The sequence below is a fragment of the Nannobrachium achirus genome, assembly GCF_963921795.1.
Source record: "Nannobrachium achirus genome assembly, chromosome: 11".
NCBI classification, from domain to species: Eukaryota; Metazoa; Chordata; class Actinopteri; order Myctophiformes; family Myctophidae; genus Nannobrachium; species Nannobrachium achirus.
In genome coordinates, this window is record NC_137820.1 from 3,246,450 (window position 1) to 3,264,219 (window position 17,770).

Below are 17,770 nucleotides of genomic sequence, written 5' to 3' on the forward strand. Positions count from 1 at the left end.
ACACACACACACACACACACACACACACAGAGGGAGACGCGATGGGGAGAGAGAGAGAGAGAAACTTTCTGAACGTGGCTAATGCTAGCTAGCAGCAGCTAAACTCTGTGGAGTGTGGAGGCTATGGTGGAGGCATGGAGGCACGCGCCGCGTGTGGGTGCTTTGTGTGTGTGTGTGTGTGTGTGGGGGGGGGGGGGGGGGGGGGGGGGGGAGCACTGCAGCAACAACAACAGTGTGGACGTTAGCGTTGAGCGTCCAGGCTAGCAGGAAGAAGGGAAGTTGCCTAGTAACTGATCTCATAGGCTATTCAGTAGCCTATCAAAAGTAATTAATTAATTATCATCTGAGATGTAGTGGAGTAGAAGTCCAAGTATTGGAAATACCCAAGTAAAGTACAAATACCTCAAACTTTTACTTAAAGGAGTAGTTCACCACTTTTCAACCTGTCTTCATATAATAGGTCCTCACTAATGTTCATGATAAAATATCAAAAAAAAATTCTACTCAGTCCAAGTCCCCTAGGAGAGCTGTGGGAAGTTCAGAATCCATAGTCTTGTGACATCATCATTTTCCAAAAAAAAAAATTAATCAATATTTTTGAAAAGAATATTTTGATTTTTATTATTGCGAGAACAATGGCTTCCACTTTAAAATTGCAACTTTTCAGGAATAGAAAGCCTGCAGTTTCTATAAGCTGGATTGGCAATCGACGATGGGTTTCTGACCTGCCCACAACCCTCCTCTGAGGAAAAAAAAAAGAAAAAGAAAAAAATATATATTTATTTACTATTTTTGAGTGAGGACCAATTATATGAACATAGGTTGAAAAGTGGTGGAGTGCCCCTTTAAGTACAGTACTTAAAGGACACAACAAGGGTTCAGATTTTAAATTGTAAAGAGAAAAGAAAAAGTGAGTGTTAAAATGTTTTAATTTGCTTGGTTCTATTGTTTTATCGCGTTTACCATGCTAAAATGTGGGGCATGCGTACGCATGGGGGCATGCGTACAAGTGGCTAAATATGTCTTTTTAGATGCAATAAACCAGCAGTTTCTTTATTGCTATTTACAGTAACACTTCTAGCCCCCTATAAGTCACATCCAACAATGAAAGGTTGTGTTGTATCTTGGAATGGGCTTATTCTGTGTAAAATTACATATTTAGCCACTTGTACCGTTGTTCCCTATTGAGCTTGGCACATTTCCTGGGGCAAGCTGCCCAGATTTTTTATTTTATTTTTTGTTTATTTTCTGTTTATTTCGTTGCTGAGTGAGGTCAGCAGACAAAGTGACGTGAGTGAGATGAAAAAACCTGGGTGAAATGTGACAATCTCAACAGGAAACAACAGTACGCATGCCCCCAACTACTGAAATAAGAATTTCTAAAACAATAGAAAGAAGTAAATGAAATAATTTGAACACTCATCTTTTATATTCTTTAATTACAATCTAAAATATGAACCCTTGTAAAAAAAAACTAAAGTTGTCCTTTAAGTCTCTCTCTCTCTCTCTCCAACATAGTGATCATACCAGACTCTGAGGCCAATGATTGCCTTATATGGTGTTGATCACAAACATGTAGCTACCGCACGCACGCGCACGCATGCACACACACACACACACACACACACACACACACACACACACACACACACACACACACACACACACACACACACACACACACACACACACACACACACACACACACGCTCCTCCCTCCGGTGAAAACTAGAGAGCATATTGGGAAAACTACAGAGTTGAGTTTTTTACCCACCTACCTACAGTACCTACCTACCTACCTACCTAGAGTACCTACCTACCTACCTACCTACCTACCTACAGGGCCTCATCATGAAGAACTGTGGAGCGTTGCTAGTGTTGCTGTTGTGTTTGTCAGAGGTTGGGGCTCAGGGAGAAAGAGTCCTCACCATGGAACAGAGGCTGACGCGCTTGGAGGCTAGAATGTCTACTGCTGCAAGCCTTCTGGACCAGAACCAACAAGATGCAGCTGAGGACCGCGAGAAGATGGAAGGTATGGTCCATGGGCTAGACCTCAGATTTTTTTTATACTGGGCCCATTAGAAGGGACAAAGGTTGGATGTGATTTGTGTATTGTTACATGTCTGTACTTTATGAAATGATATGATAGCAATGTCAAAATGGCAGCTGATTACTTGTTTTTGGCCCTTATATCTGACATCTGATGAAGACATGAGGTATATAGTGAATGACATAACTAAGCAAATAATGGGTTGATTGATGATTCCGCTATCAAAGTATATGTTCTTTGGGGTGCTGATTTGATTTATGAGGTTACTGATGTAATTAAAGTTATTGTTATCTTTTTTTTATAAAAAAAATTCCACAAATGCCTAAAATGTATTAGGCATGATCGCAATCGCGAAATTGCATGTTTAGCCCCATAACAAACACATCTTTCAAAATGGCAAAATGTTTGTTTTGTCTGACTTTGAAGGCTTTTATCTCATGAATGCCTGAACGGATTTCCAAACGGATTCTTTTGTTTGAAAGCTGTTAAAAAGTACTATACATAATGGTGCACGATCCATGCACTAAACATTGATCCGTGCACTAGAAATTTAGGAAGGTGGCAGTGTTTGTTTTGTCTGACTTTGAAGGCTTTTATCTCATGAATGCCTGAAGTGGATTCTTTTGTTTGAAAGCTGTTAAAAAGTACTACACATATGGTGCATGATCTAGGCATGGGCGTGCACGATCCGTGCACTAAAAATGTATCCGTGTTCTAGAAATTTAGGGCAATCAATGAGTTAACATGGTATGAACTCAATCTCTTCATTCAGTGCATTCATTTTTCCACAACCAGCAAAGGCACTCACATCCTGTAAATGGAGCATGTGGCACAACCGGACTCTCACAGATGTCCACAATTCGTGTGTGGTTTTGTGTACCATGCTCTTGATATAGGACAAGGGATGTGTTTTTGGAAGTGTAAACAGCTTGTGTTCATATTTGGAAGCCTCAGTAAAGTCCATAAATCAGTTGTAAGAGGCCTACAGATTGCAGGAAGCCGAGAGCTTAAGGCACTGGCAACATTCTGTTCAGTGTCTGTGATAATGGGCAGGTGCCATATATGGAGGAGGAGATGCTTCCTGTACCCATGATCTGTATCATGACATTTTGTTGTTGGGTTTCCCAAGTTTGTGCATCTACCATTGTTTGTTTCTTATTAAATGTGAATGCAAATAAAGATGTTAAAAAAGTAAGTATATCGCTACCGTAGTTATAATTCAGCCTGTCTATTATTATAGTATGATGTTGGACATGTCCATCCATGGTACAAACATCAAAAATGAATTATGTGGTTTGCATAATCAGATTATACCCGTAAAATGGTATTCAGCTGGCCTTCTGAAATTGCTATCATACATGTTCTCACTCCTGGATGTCATACGAACAAAATGATACCACACACGGTTTGTCCCTTTTGATGGTACCGACATCTCGTCTGACCCATGGACTAGTATGGTCAAACAAAATGCAGATTAGCAACATGGTTGAGATGTGAGAAACAATGCTTTTAACATGGAGCTTCAAGATGGAAAATTAAAAATATGATGGATCCTTCTCGATCTCTTGAATACTGTGTATACAGTAGATTGATTGATTGATTGATAGATAGATCGATTGAAGTATTTATTAGAAGTTTTGCATAGGAAAAGGTACAGTTTCATGACATCACAGTTCACTGGTACAAGGTACTAAATGGAAACTCAGACTGAGATCCTTCTATTTAACTCATATATATATAACATTGAATGACAGACAGATAATGTGTACCAATTTGTTGGAATAATATAACAAAACAATCTGCCTCCTGGTGGCGCTATGCTAGGGAGGGACCTAGGGAAATGTTAAAAGTGTGGCATTTGTTCCTCAACATAGTGTGAATAGGCGTACAAAGTTTCACCATGATTGGAAGTTCATGATTCGCGTCATTTTGTTCCAAATGGGTCAGTCCTGCAAACCTTAGATGTCAATCTTAGTCAATCAGGATTGAATATGAAAAATCTAACTGTGAACCGATTTGATGACATTTGGTATATATATATATATATGTTACAGTATGTTCAAGAAACCAGTAAAAGTTGTCAAGGAGCACTCGTTTTGACGTTCACCACACACTAATCACCACCAGATGGCGACGTCAGCCACTGCTCTGCCATTCACCAGAGTGTATATAAGAGAGTTACGTCACGCTTTGAACTCGCCGCAGACCGGAAGTGTTTACTCTTTATTTACTAGCCTAGCCTAGCCTAGCCTAGCCTAGCCTAGCCTAGCCATTAGCTCCATTGTAGTCACTTGGACAGGGCGTTTAACGTGCGCTTGCCCAGGCCTTACGGCCTGGGCATAAATATAACGATTGCATTCACCACGGCTTCGTAACTCGCGCGGCCCTGGCCCGCTCTTCGCGGCCACTCGCGCCTGCGGCGCTCGGGGGCGAAGAGCAGGACCAAGGTCCGCTGGCCTTCGCGCCGCTTGGGGCTTCGTGGACCCAGGGGGGCCTCGTAACTCGTTTGGGCTTCGTGGATACAGGGGGGCTTCGGTAGCCGCTCGCAGTGTCGTGGACAATAGAGCGGCGCACCGCCTGGAGTACGTTGTTGTGGCGACCGCTTGCTCCGCCCCGTGCCGCACCACGAGTGCTCCGCGTCTCGAATGTGCTGTTTCTCTAATATACTATGACATATATATATATAGAAAAAGTTGAAAACCTTCCATAAGAAGGGACTGCATCACTCCAGGGAACTGCAATGGACAACTGCTTAATTCATGATTTTTTATTAGCACGACGCGTTTCGCTCGTCAAGCTTCATCAGGTGCTATATACATACAGAGCTGTGAATGTGTCATACATTTATAGAGTCATTCATTGAATAGGTCCGCCCCTCCCAGGCGTGTCATAAATCATTCAATTAATTAGATATAGGGGAGGGTGGACTAATTGTAGTATACACATCACCTTAGAACAAACTAATGAAAAATAAAACACATTTGAAGTGAAACAATACATCTTTTTCCATAAATGGCAGATGTCTTAATAATAAAAAATATTTATAAATGTCTCAACAACCAACCAACAGTGGTACCAGAAAACCCTTATTTACAAATTACAATGTTTTAAAACAAATAACAAGGTGCAAGGGCACAGATGGAGTAGGTTTCTACATGTAAGCATAGAGGAACAGATAACACCAAGGTTAAATTAAGAAGCAGAGCACGTTTATATCAAATATGGAGAATGTCTAAATGTATAAATTGGGCAGTGAGGTAACAACGTTGTAATAACCTTTAAAATTATAGAAATGGACTGAGGTCTAAACTCTCATTTAGACCATTAGGTTCCATAGTATTTAAGGTGTAAATCCAGAATGCTTCTCTCTGTAAGAGATGTTTTACTATGTCACCGCCTCTAGGTGGCAGGTTAACCTTCTCAATGCCCATGAACTTGAGGGTGGCTGCTGAGCAATGCCCCCTTTCTTTATAGTGGCGTGCAATAGCGTAATCCAAATCCAAGACACGGTAATATGGATTACGCTATTGCACGCCACTATAAAGAAAGGGGGCACGGCTCAGCAGCCACCCTCAAGTTCATGGGCATTGAGAAGGTTAACCTGCCACCTAGAGGCGGTGACATAGTAAAACATCTCTTACAGAGAGAAGCATTCTGGATTTACACCTTAAATACTATGGAACCTAATGGTCTAAATGAGAGTTTAGACCTCAGTCCATTTCTATAATTTTAAAGGTTATTACAACGTTGTTACCTCACTGCCCAATTTATACATTTAGACATTCTCCATATTTGATATAAACGTGCTCTGCTTCTTAATTTAACCTTGGTGTTATCTGTTCCTCTATGCTTACATGTAGAAACCTACTCCATCTGTGCCCTTGCACCTTGTTATTTGTTTTAAAACATTGTAATTTGTAAATAAGGGTTTTCTGGTACCACTGTTGGTTGGTTGTTGAGACATTTATAAATATTTTTTATTATTAAGACATCTGCCATTTATGGAAAAAGATGTATTGTTTCACTTCAAATGTGTTTTATTTTTCATTAGTTTGTTCTAAGGTGATGTGTATACTACAATTAGTCCACCCTCCCCTATATCTAATTAATTGAATGATTTATGACACGCCTGGGAGGGGCGGACCTATTCAATGAATGACTCTATAAATGTATGACACATTCACAGCTCTGTATGTATATAGCACCTGATGAAGCTTGACGAGCGAAACGCGTCGTGCTAATAAAAAATCATGAATTAAGCAGTTGTCCATTGCAGTTCCCTGGAGTGATGCAGTCCCTTCTTATGGAAGGTTTTCAACTTTTTCTATAGTTTATGCATGCTGACTACGACTTGCACCTCATATGGGCCTTTCGTTTGGATGTGCAGGAGTCTCTCCTCTTTGTTATATATATATATATATATATGTTTTACTTAAGTCAGCCTCCTAGTGGTGCTAAAAAGGCAGATGTAAAGCCGGGCAAAGATTGTCCTTTGCCTCTAGTCTAGGGAGTGTGCATACAAGGTTTTATACAGATCAGTGTAGTGTAGGTAAAATCGGCCTGTTATATCGCCACCATGAGGCTGATTTGAAACAATTCAAGTGGCATTTCAGCCCAGTGGGAATGTGCGTTCCCATTTTCACGGATATTGCACGTTCGTGATTGGAGGCATTTTGTTAAAAATGGATCACACTTGCAGACTTTGGAAGCCAGTGTTGACCAATTAAGATGGGATATGAAAAAAATCAGAGTGTATTGATGTGCGTGATGTTGACAAAATCTGTAGGAGTACTGGCAAAAACTCTGCCTCCTGGTGGCGCTATAACAGGCCTCCTGGTGGCGCTATAACAGGCCTCCTGGTGGCGCTATAACAGGCCTCCTGGTGGCGCTATAACAGGCCTCCTGGTGGCGCTATAACAGGCCTCCTGGTGGCGCTATAACAGGCCCATGTCAATTAATTTGTGTCAGAGGTTCTGCCCAGGCATCCAGGCAGTGTGGGCACCGTTTAGCTCTGCCCTGGCATCCAGGCAGTGTGGGCACCGTTTAGCTCTGCTCAGGCATCCAGGCAGTGTGGGCACCGTTTAGCTCTGCTCAGGCATCCAGGCAGTGTGGGCACCGTTTAGCTCTGCTCAGGCATCCAGGCAGTGTGGGCACCGTTTAGCTCTGCTCTGGCATCCAGGCAGTGTGGGCACCGTTTAGCTCTGCTCAGGCATCCAGGCAGTGTGGGCACCGTTTAGCTCTGCTCTGGCATCCAGGCAGTGTGGGCACCGTTTAGCTCTGCTCTGGCATCCAGGCAGTGTGGGCACCGTTTAGCTCTGCTCAGGCATCCAGGCAGTGTGGGCACCGTTTAGCTCTGCTCTGGCATCCAGGCAGTGTGGGCACCGTTTAGCTCTGCCCAGGCATCCAGGCAGTGTGGGCACCGTTTAGCTCTGCTCAGGCATCCAGGCAGTGTGGGCACCGTTTAGCTCTGCTCTGGCATCCAGGCAGTGTGGGCACCGTTTAGCTCTGCTCTGGCATCCAGGCAGTGTGGGCACCGTTTAGCTCTGCTCAGGCATCCAGGCAGTGTGGGCACCGTTTAGCTCTGCTCAGGCATCCAGGCAGTGTGGGCACCGTTTAGCTCTGCCCAGGCATCCAGGCAGTGTGGGCACCGTTTAGCTCTGCTCAGGCATCCAGGCAGTGTGGGCACCGTTTAGCTCTGCTCAGGCATCCAGGCAGTGTGGGCACCGTTTAGCTCTGCTCAGGCATCCAGGCAGTGTGGGCACCGTTTAGCTCTGCTCAGGCATCCAGGCAGTGTGGGCACCGTTTAGCTCTGCTCAGGCATCCAGGCAGTGTGGGCACCGTTTAGCTCTGCTCAGGCATCCAGGCAGTGTGGGCACCGTTTAGCTCTGCCCAGGCATCCAGGCAGTGTGGGCACCGTTTAGCTCTGCTCAGGCATCCAGGCAGTGTGGGCACCGTTTAGCTCTGCTCAGGCATCCAGGCAGTGTGGGCACCGTTTAGCTCTGCCCAGGCATCCAGGCAGTGTGGGCACCGTTTAGCTCTGCTCAGGCATCCAGGCAGTGTGGGCACCGTTTAGCTCTGCTCAGGCATCCAGGCAGTGTGGGCACCGTTTAGCTCTGCTCAGGCATCCAGGCAGTGTGGGCACCGTTTAGCTCTGCTCTGGCATCCAGGCAGTGTGGGCACCGTTTAGCTCTGCTCAGGCATCCAGGCAGTGTGGGCACCGTTTAGCTCTGCTCAGGCATCCAGGCAGTGTGGGCACCGTTTAGCTGTGATCAAGACAACGCTGTCAGAGACTAACTGTTCACGAACGGAACCACGGACGGACAGACAGACGGACGGACGGACGGACAGTGTGCTAAACATACTGTAGTCTCGATCATGCATTTCGGCCTGGCGGAGAAGACTACATGAAAGCTAGATAGCATTCTTAGGTTTTATATAACGTGTTTTACCTATCAGGTGCTTGGTCTACCTACGTTATTATTATTATTATTTGTTCTAGATTGATATTTCTATGCAATTGATGTTAATGTATTGATGTATTACCTGCTTATTGTAAATCGCTCTGGATTTACAATAAGCAGGTAATACATTAATACATTGACTGCTAAATGCCGAAACTGTAAACTGTATACTGTATATACAGTAAGTACTGTAGATTGATTGATTGATTGATTGACAGAAACGGCTGCCAAACTGAGTGCCTCTGAAGAGAAGGTGTCAGATCTGCAGAGCAGATTAAATGCCAGTGAAAACCAGCTGTTGGAACTGAAGAGGGAAAGTGAAGGTACGTTTGCTAACAAATGCTAATGCTAACAAATGCTAATGCTAACAAATCCTAATGCTAATGCTAACAAATGATAATGCTAAAAAAATGAAAATGCTAGCTAATGCTAAAATTAATGTTAATGCAAAAATGCTAATGCTAACACCAACTGCTATACAAGGTTGCACACACTTAGCGAGCTGCAGGCACACTTAAAATGTGTTCTTAATTTTCTTTTCTAGTTTTTTCTGAGTCCCCCATTCAAAGTCAATGGGTTTTTTGAGCGTAGTTTATTGTGAATTACGTCACCATGGTAACGCGGATCGGAAAAAGAAAAGTAATAGCACCCCATTCCCGGCCGAGACGCACATTTTGATGTATATATTGCGGGGGTGGTGTAAATCGTGCGGCAGTTATTACGTGCCGAAGTTTGCAAGAACATTATATACTTACTTATTTAAGTATGGTGGTGTTTTGCCATTGCATGGCAGACACTTAATTAAAACAAATCTGCCACACTTCTCGCGAGATTCTGGGCGCATGTAACGTTAAAAGGCGGCTGGTCTCGCGAGGCAAAAGTCTCCATTCGCCCCTGCAAAAGTGAGCTGATCTACAAGTCCACAATGTGTCGCTGATCCAATGCGTTGTGGGCTTGTAGATTAAGGGTGCATGTATAGCAACAACGTCATACAGCGAAGAATAAACCGAGGGAACCTCGAGCTGCTATTTAACTTTCACACTGACACACAGTGCTTTGCCTCAGAGTTAGACTTGCTCACGTTTAATCACACAATATAACTTTAATTGATTCAGAATGATAATGAGTCAAGCTGAAACGGGTGATTCTTTTGGTAGTGAAGGGAAGGCATACTGTTTACAACGAGACTTCTCCATCGAACACACAATGTAAAAAGCATGGATTTTTTTACCTAATTTGATTCGAACAAAAACATAATCCAATTTTCATGTCGTGGTTGTTCCAACTTCCATCACAGCTGCTGTGACGCGTCGCACCGACGATGCGCTCTTGCTTTTACCAACGCGGACCTGCACGACCACCAGAGTGAAGCCATAGAAGCGACTAGAATAAAATAAATAGCTTATATTACTGTTTTGACTAAGTTTGTGCTGAATAAATAATATAGTACACAGTTGGTTGTCTGCTGCTGTATTCAGTGGTGCAATGGTGATTCAATGTTTGGGGGGTCACGAACATCGCCTACAGGTCTATTGATATGCATATAGGCTTGTTTCTTTGTTAAAACAGTTGTCGAGGTGTGAACTTGGGGGGGGTGCAAGAAAGATCAGAAAAGATAGGCCTATGGGTCGTCAGGGGCACACGACCCAAGACAACGGCAACAATGGCTGTATTGATGTCAATATAACGTGTAAAAAAAAAAGCTCAGAAGCGCCGAAGTGCGAATGCTCCAAATTCTTCGAATGCTCCGAATCAACGGGGGATTTTGAAGGGAATATTCGAAGGTCATTTTTGGCAGATTTTGACAGCCTTACATACATACAATGCCTTTCATGCCCATATATGGAGATCCGGTCTGTAGAACCAGCCACACAGATATGGGCTGTCTTCCTCCATACCATATATGGGCATTCCCATTTGAAGCTGTTAGATATGGGCTTATAACATCTTTTTATCATCATTTTAAACACATTTTAAAACACATCTAGTTGCATTACGACACATTGTGAGCTTGTAGATCTGCTATTTTCACTACTTTTGTACAACATTCTTGTACGATGAAGTAAGGCATACATTTACAAAATCAAATCAATAATTTTATTATTAATATTACAATAAATGCTTTTATAACTGTATAAATATTAGTATAATTAATAATAAAAGCTTTTATAATCATATAATGTGATAATGCTCTTGTGTTGACAGACCAACCGAAGGTGGCCTTCTCTGCTGGGTTGGGTGGTTCTGAAGATGTTGGACCATTTAGTTCTGATACCACTCTGGTTTACAAGAACATTCACACTAACATTGGCAACGCCTACAATGCATCTACAGGTAGGTGGTGATTATGTCAATTATGTTAACGAGCTTAAAGTGATAGTTCGCCTATTTTTTTAACCAAATATGTATTAAATACATGCATGCCAGTAATGGAGTTGTTGGAAGGGCATGAATTGGTTAAATGATTCCCGTGGTCAGACTTAAGCTAATTTTTGTGCTGAATAAGAAGTAGTTCCATTGAGTTGGCTGGCCCTAAATGTTATAATAAACTAATCCACAAAACTGCCGTCATTATTATTGTTGACATATTTCTACTATTTAGAGCGAGTCTCGTTCAACTTTGACAACTCTGTCACATGGTACTATTTCTTGTGTCGAGTAAGATCACGCGTCCTATCACGGCGTGTGCTTGCTGTGCTCTGTGCTGCAGCATACGCCCCCATAACAAGTGGTTGCATGCAAACTAGCATGGAATAGCCTAGCCCAGCTAAGCTCTATCTGCCGTTGCTAGCACAAGGAAAATATATCCACGCCTTAATGGATAAAAGAAAAACCTCTTCCACCGTTTCCCCAAGGATAAAGACACCAGACAAGTTTGGCTTTTTGGAGCCTGTGGGGTTTCCTGTTCTTTTTAGCTAATGCTACGCTAGGTCACCGGTGAGCACTTGCGCTCAGAGCCGCGGCAGCCCAGGCTGCTCAGCCTCTCGTCTATAGTAAAAATAAAATATACACTTTCACTACTCACCAAAGCGAAGACGGTTCTAAGATGTTGAAAGCCTACTTTCCTTAGTGGCAACACTCGTATTCCCCCAAATCACGTCTAAAATACACATTTGGTGCAGAAAAAGAAATATTTCACTGGAAGTTTTAGCAACTCCACACCGCCCTCTAAAGATATTGTCAATAGAAAAGTCCATTGACCAGATTCCGGTGAAATATTTTCTTTTATGGCGAAAAGCGAATTTTAGACATGAGATTTAGACACAGATTGCCCCCACTACGGAGAGTAGGCTTTTTACTCTATGAAGATATCTGTTTTGGTGAGAAGCGAAACTGTACTTTTTTTACTACAGACGAGAGGGTGGGCAGCCTTTCCAACGGCGCAGTTCTTAGATTGACGAGGGTAAAACAACTAGGACTAATGCGTAAAATATATCGTCTGTACCATTGGTTCTCAAGTGGGATCCGGGGACCCCCAGGGCAGGCTCTTTGAGGGAATATAAGGGGGTCCCCAGCTAAAATTATAGTTAGGACTGAAGGCGAGATTTTAGCTTTCAGCAGAGCTGCTTGTTTTGGGGGCATGTGCTGCCGCGGGATGCGCCCATTGACTTGAATGCGGCGCAGTGATCTACTCGAGATTGTGACAGAGGGGTCAAAGTTGAATGAGCATTGCTCTATAAAGTAGAAATATGTCAACAGTAATAATGACGGCAGTTTTGTGGATTCGTTTATTAAAACATTTAGGGCCAGCCAACTCAATGGAACTACTTTTTATTCTGCACAAAAGTGACCAGACGTCAGACCACAGGACCCAGTTAACGAAATAATGCCCTTAATTGCAACAACTCCATTACAGGTGACTATTCCATACAGCTTTGCTTAAAAAATAGGCAAACTATCACTTTAACATTACGTATTCACCAGCCGAAGGCGTGGGGGAGAGTATGTTTTCCCCTTCGTCCGGCCGTCCGTCCGGCCGTCCGTCCGTCCTCGCAGTTTGTGTGCACCTAATCCCAGTCGCCGTTAGCCCGGTCGCTGCCAAAGTGAGCACACACATTCCCTGGATGCCAATCTAGAACCTCTGCCCTAAATTTCTCAAATGGGCCTTTTCTAGCGCCACCTAGTGGCCGATGTTCGCAAAGCACATTTCTGTGCACTACTCTTACAGATTTTGTCCAAAAATCCTACAAATCGGTAGGCAGTATCTCGACAGTCATGTGATCGACACGGATCTGTTCGATTTTGCATATTCCATCCTGATTGGCTAAGATTGGCTTCCAAAGTTTGTAGGATTGAGCCGTTTTGAACAAAATGCCTCAAATCCGCAAAGTGCAATTATCATGAAATTGTGCACACTCGTTCCCACTAGGCCGAGGAAGAAATGACACTTAATTACCTATAACTCCACCGATCAGTTTCAAACTTTGTAAGCGCACTCCCTAAAGGCTAAGGATAAACCTTTGCCCAGGATTTTTCACATCAGCCTTTTATAGCGCCACCTTTGGGCCGACTTATGTAAAACACATTTTTGGATATTACTCCTTGAGATTTTATCCAAAAATCACGCAAATCGGTACACAGTATCTCTAGTCATGTGATCAAGTCCCATCCGTCTGATATTTCATATTCCATCCTGATTGGCTAATATCGGCTTCCAAAGTTTGCAGGATTGCTCCATTTTTGAACAAAATGCCTCAAATCATCAACGCAGCTAGCCATTACCGTGAAATTTGCCACACATATTCCCACTAGGTCAAGGAACAAATGCTACCTTTTTTTCCACATTGGCTTGTTATAGCGCCACCAGCAGGTAGACATTAGCAAAACAAATTTTTGGAACACAATGCTTCAAATCATGCATGCAGCGTCCGATTGCCATGAAAGATCTAAGGTCAAGAACATATGCCACCCTTTTTACATAGGCCTATTATACAGTAGCACCAGGACGCAAGGCCTGGTGGAGACCTGTGCTCGGAAGAGCACTGCTTCTAGTTAATCATGTAATGACTGTTGTGTGTGTGTGTATATATGTGTGTGTGTGCGTGTGTGTGTGTGTGTGTGTGTGTGTGTGTGTGTGTGTGTGTGTGTGTGTGTGTGTGTTTGTGTGTGTGTGTGTGTGTGTGTGTTTCCTATATGCAGGTTATTTTCGTGCCCCAATCAGAGGAGTTTATTACCTCACATTCACAGCTGGTAACCGGGACTCATCAGAGGCAGTGTTTATCTACATGTATAAAAATAATCATCCACTCATTGGTAACGTTGGATACAATAATGGATATGGGTTAGAATACGTCTCTAATGCAGTGATATTAGAGATGGAGCAGGGAGACACAGTAGACATGAGGTTACCTGGTAGTATACCTGGTGGTTCCTTCAGGCTCTATGATAACAGAGAGAATCACTGTACATTCAGTGGTTTCCTGCTCTATTCTATGTAACACTGCTACTGACACTGATGGAAACTCACTAGGGTTGGGTATCGTCGGCGATACTTTTAATGGTATCGATTCACTGACGTCGATACTATCGAGTATTGGTTCACGTAAAAACAAACGATACCTTGTTTCGATACTTTTGAATGCACCCCTTGCCGGTCGCATCTGTAACAGTTGGGCTACTGAGAGTTTAATGACTGCTTTAGTAGGCTACACTCGTTACTGTGAAAATAGCTGAGAATAGCCTATAATGCTTATTATTATGATAATGATCCAACGTCTATAAAATAGCCCATAGAAGAAGGCAAATAATAATTATAATAATAATAATAAATAAAAAGTATCGAAAATGGTATCGAAAAAGGTATCGTATCGATCCCCAGGTATCGAAAAAGGTATTGTATCGATTAAAAGGTGAACGATACCCATCCCTAAAACGCACTGACTACATTTACTACAATACTCTGTTTAAGTAACAGTTACACATACTTTTACTGCAATCATCATCATTTAACCACTATTCTATTCTTACTATTCAGAAATAGCTGATCTACAAGCTCGTAGATCTGCTGTTTGAACATAATTAATGAATGAAGTGGAATCATTTTGAAAATATAAAATCTCAAATCTTCTCTCATGGGGGTCTCTGGCTCTAAATATTTTCAGATGGGATCTGCAGACAAAATACACATCAATATTTAATTAGACAATCCATTACATCTCAGAGGATTGTTTTTACTACATTACAATTATCCATCTCTTTAGGGAATTAGTTACTTTGTAGATTTACAATACAAACAAATCTACAAGCTCATAATGTGTTGCAATGCATCATGTTATGATCTTGTAAATCTACAGTACTATTTTCGAAAGATTTCAACAAAAACATAAATCTTGAAACAGTCTATTCTGCTTAATCAATACCTTAGTACTTTTGCAGGAGTGTAACTTGTAACAGAGTATTTCTACATTGTGGTTCTACTTGTAAGTCATTGTGGATAAGAGTGTAAATGTCTAAATTGTAACTTGTACTTGTAAAAGGTATTTGTACTTTTACTCCAGTAGAAATGTGAGTACTTCTTCCACCACTGGTCCTGGTAGCATTACATTAAAGAGCTTCCATAATGCTCATATTCATGTTGTCAATAAAGACACATTCATTACATTAAAGAGCTTCCATAATGCTCATATTCATGTTGTCAATAAAGACACATTCATTACATTAAAGAGCCTCCATAATGCTCATATTCATGTTGTCAATAAAGACACATTCATTACATTAAAGAGCTTCCATAATGCTCATATGCATGTTGTCAATAAAGACACATTCATTACATTAAAGAGCTTCCATAATGCACATATTCATGTTGTCAATAAAGACACATTCAAGAGCACTGTTGTGTCCATTGTGTTTTAATGATCATTTTTAACTTGTATATCATGTTATTGTAATTATGTATAATCGCTAATGTTGCTAAAGTAGCTAAAATGTCTGGAGCTATATTTTCATCCATTCCTAATTTTACCTGCAGGCCTAATCCGAAATGAAGGGTAGGCGAGTCGAAGACAATCTGTTAACTCATACAGTGCCGCCGGCCACAAGGGGCGCTAGAGTGCCAGACATTTCTCTATAGACCTTCGCTCTAGCTTCCGTCGACACTGTCCCAAGTGCCTTGGGATTTCACTCCAACCAATGCTATGGGTGACTAGAGGAGGAAGCTAGCTGACACGTAGCCAAAATGCTAACCCATTTAGAAGCCCGATCTAAAGCTATTTCAGTCGCAAAAAACTTTCTCTTTGGGTCTGGGAACACAATCCGCAGAAAATCCTGTCTAAAGATGTGATTTATTATTGGAGTGGGCGGCGCGATGCGGGCGCGATGCGGCCGTTAGCGCGACTACGGCCCGTGTATGGACGAGTGTTGGCCCGGACCATGGATGGACGTTTAGACCGGGGCTTCATTGAGGCCTCCGATTAACTCATACAGTGCCGAACGACTTTCAGATCAACTTTCTCACTCTGGACTTCCCTGCCAGACTTAAATCGACTTTTACTTAGAAAAAAATAAAAAATAAAAAAAAAATGTTTTTTTTTTTTTTTTTTTTTTTGGACCCCATTAAATCTAGTAAACATGATTTCAATCGCGATTTTGCATGTTCCACCCCCATACAACCCCATCTTTCATACAGGGTAGCCATCTTTGTTTACATAACATGTAAAACATAATGGCTATTATCTCAAGAATGCCTGAACGGATTTCTAATCTGTTTTTTTTTGTTTGAAAGCTGTGAACAGCCTGCACAAACATGGTGCATGATCTGTGAATGGGCGTGCATGATCTGTGCACTATAAATTACATGGAAGTCTATGGAGAGGGCTGGCAGGGAGAACCGAAAGAAGGAATATTTAATTGGCAGTAACTGAGTTAAATAATTCATTTTATTAAATATCCCGGACTAGTTCGGGATAGGCACCCTGGAATACGTCGCGCCGCCGACAGTATAGATTGAGGTTTTTTTGGGGGGCTCTAAACTTTATTTTAAACCATTTTCAATGGAATAAATCGTCGGACCATCTAGCGTCTCTCGTTGGTAAGCGCTGGACGAGCAAGGACCACCCACGTTGCTCCAAGCAGCTCGGGGTAAGTAAAATAGCAAATAAAATATTGTATTGGATTGAAATAAAGCCGAACTTGTTCGGGATAGGCACTAATAGGGTTAAGCAGTGGTTAACCTTTTAGCTCGTGACCCAAAACAGAAATCAGACATTTGCTTGGGACCCAAACTAGTGAAAACAGCAGATCTACAAGCTCACAACGTGTCATGTTGCGAAATTGTGAGCTTGTAGATCGGCTATTTTCACTACTTCTTCATCATTTGTTTTCTTTTATTTATTCATGAAATTACGTAGAAAGAAGGTTTTGAATTATGAAAAATGTTGCTTTTTTGGGACTGTTTTTTGAAAATATCTTGAAATAATAATTAAAAACTAAATGTAGGAAACGAAGAATTGAGGGACACATAAAAATGTGTCCGCGACCCACAAATGTGTCCGCGACCCAGTGCTTGGGAACCAGTGGTGTAAAGTACTCAAGGGTTGCTCTGATGTGAACAGCAGGCAGACACCTGTCACTTCAACACCGTAATACCAAGAACAAACTCTTTAGCTCCAGACCCAAAAGAGAGATCAGACGTTGACCCGGGACCAAAACTAGTGAAAACAGCAGATCTACAAGCCAGGGGTTAAAGTTCTCAGTCCTGGGGACTGATTTCAGTCTTGAGGATTCCATAGGAGCCATTTCTGAGATCAGTGCAGATCCACAAAAAAATTAACTCTAACTAAAAAGCTGTTATAATTTCAAGATATTAGTATTGGCATGGGCTAGACTAGCATAGAATACAACAGAACTTCAGAAGATACTTCTATAAAATGAAGCATGATCGGCACACACATACATTCAGTGAAGGCAGTTCAGAACTTCAGGGAAACACCCTAAATATTGGTGTACGTGCCACGTTTCAAAAATCACATATTGGGACATGGTCTGAAAATAAATTTCAGTCTTGGGATTTATTTTGGCTTTAACGCCTGTCTACAAGCTCACAACACGCGTTGAGAGCTTGTAGATCTGGTATATTCACTGCTTCTTAAATATTTGTTTTCTAATTATTGGAATTTCTTTGGCTCACACACATTTAGGTTGTATCCCTTATCAAAGGGAGGCAGTGGGGTAAGGTTCCGTTCAATTCATTCCCTATGGAAGTCATGTTTTTCATTAAGAGAAGCTTCCCTTAAGCTTTCCCTAAGGCTGGATTTAGACTGCA

General features: G+C 42.1%; 1 protein-coding gene across 1 annotated transcript; it reads left to right on the plus strand.

Moving 5' to 3' along the window:
- Positions 1-1,815: 1,815 nt before the first annotated feature.
- LOC308293647 (uncharacterized protein) lies at positions 1,816-11,236 on the plus strand (the record flags this gene model as incomplete). The annotated part of the gene is made up of 4 exons (XM_080736242.1): positions 1,816-2,032; positions 8,730-8,834; positions 10,717-10,845; positions 11,175-11,236. The coding sequence occupies exons 1-4, from the start codon at positions 1,852-1,854 to the stop codon at positions 11,234-11,236; spliced, it is 477 nt and encodes a 158-aa protein (XP_080592368.1). The 5' UTR covers positions 1,816-1,851.
- Positions 11,237-17,770: the final 6,534 nt, after the last annotated feature.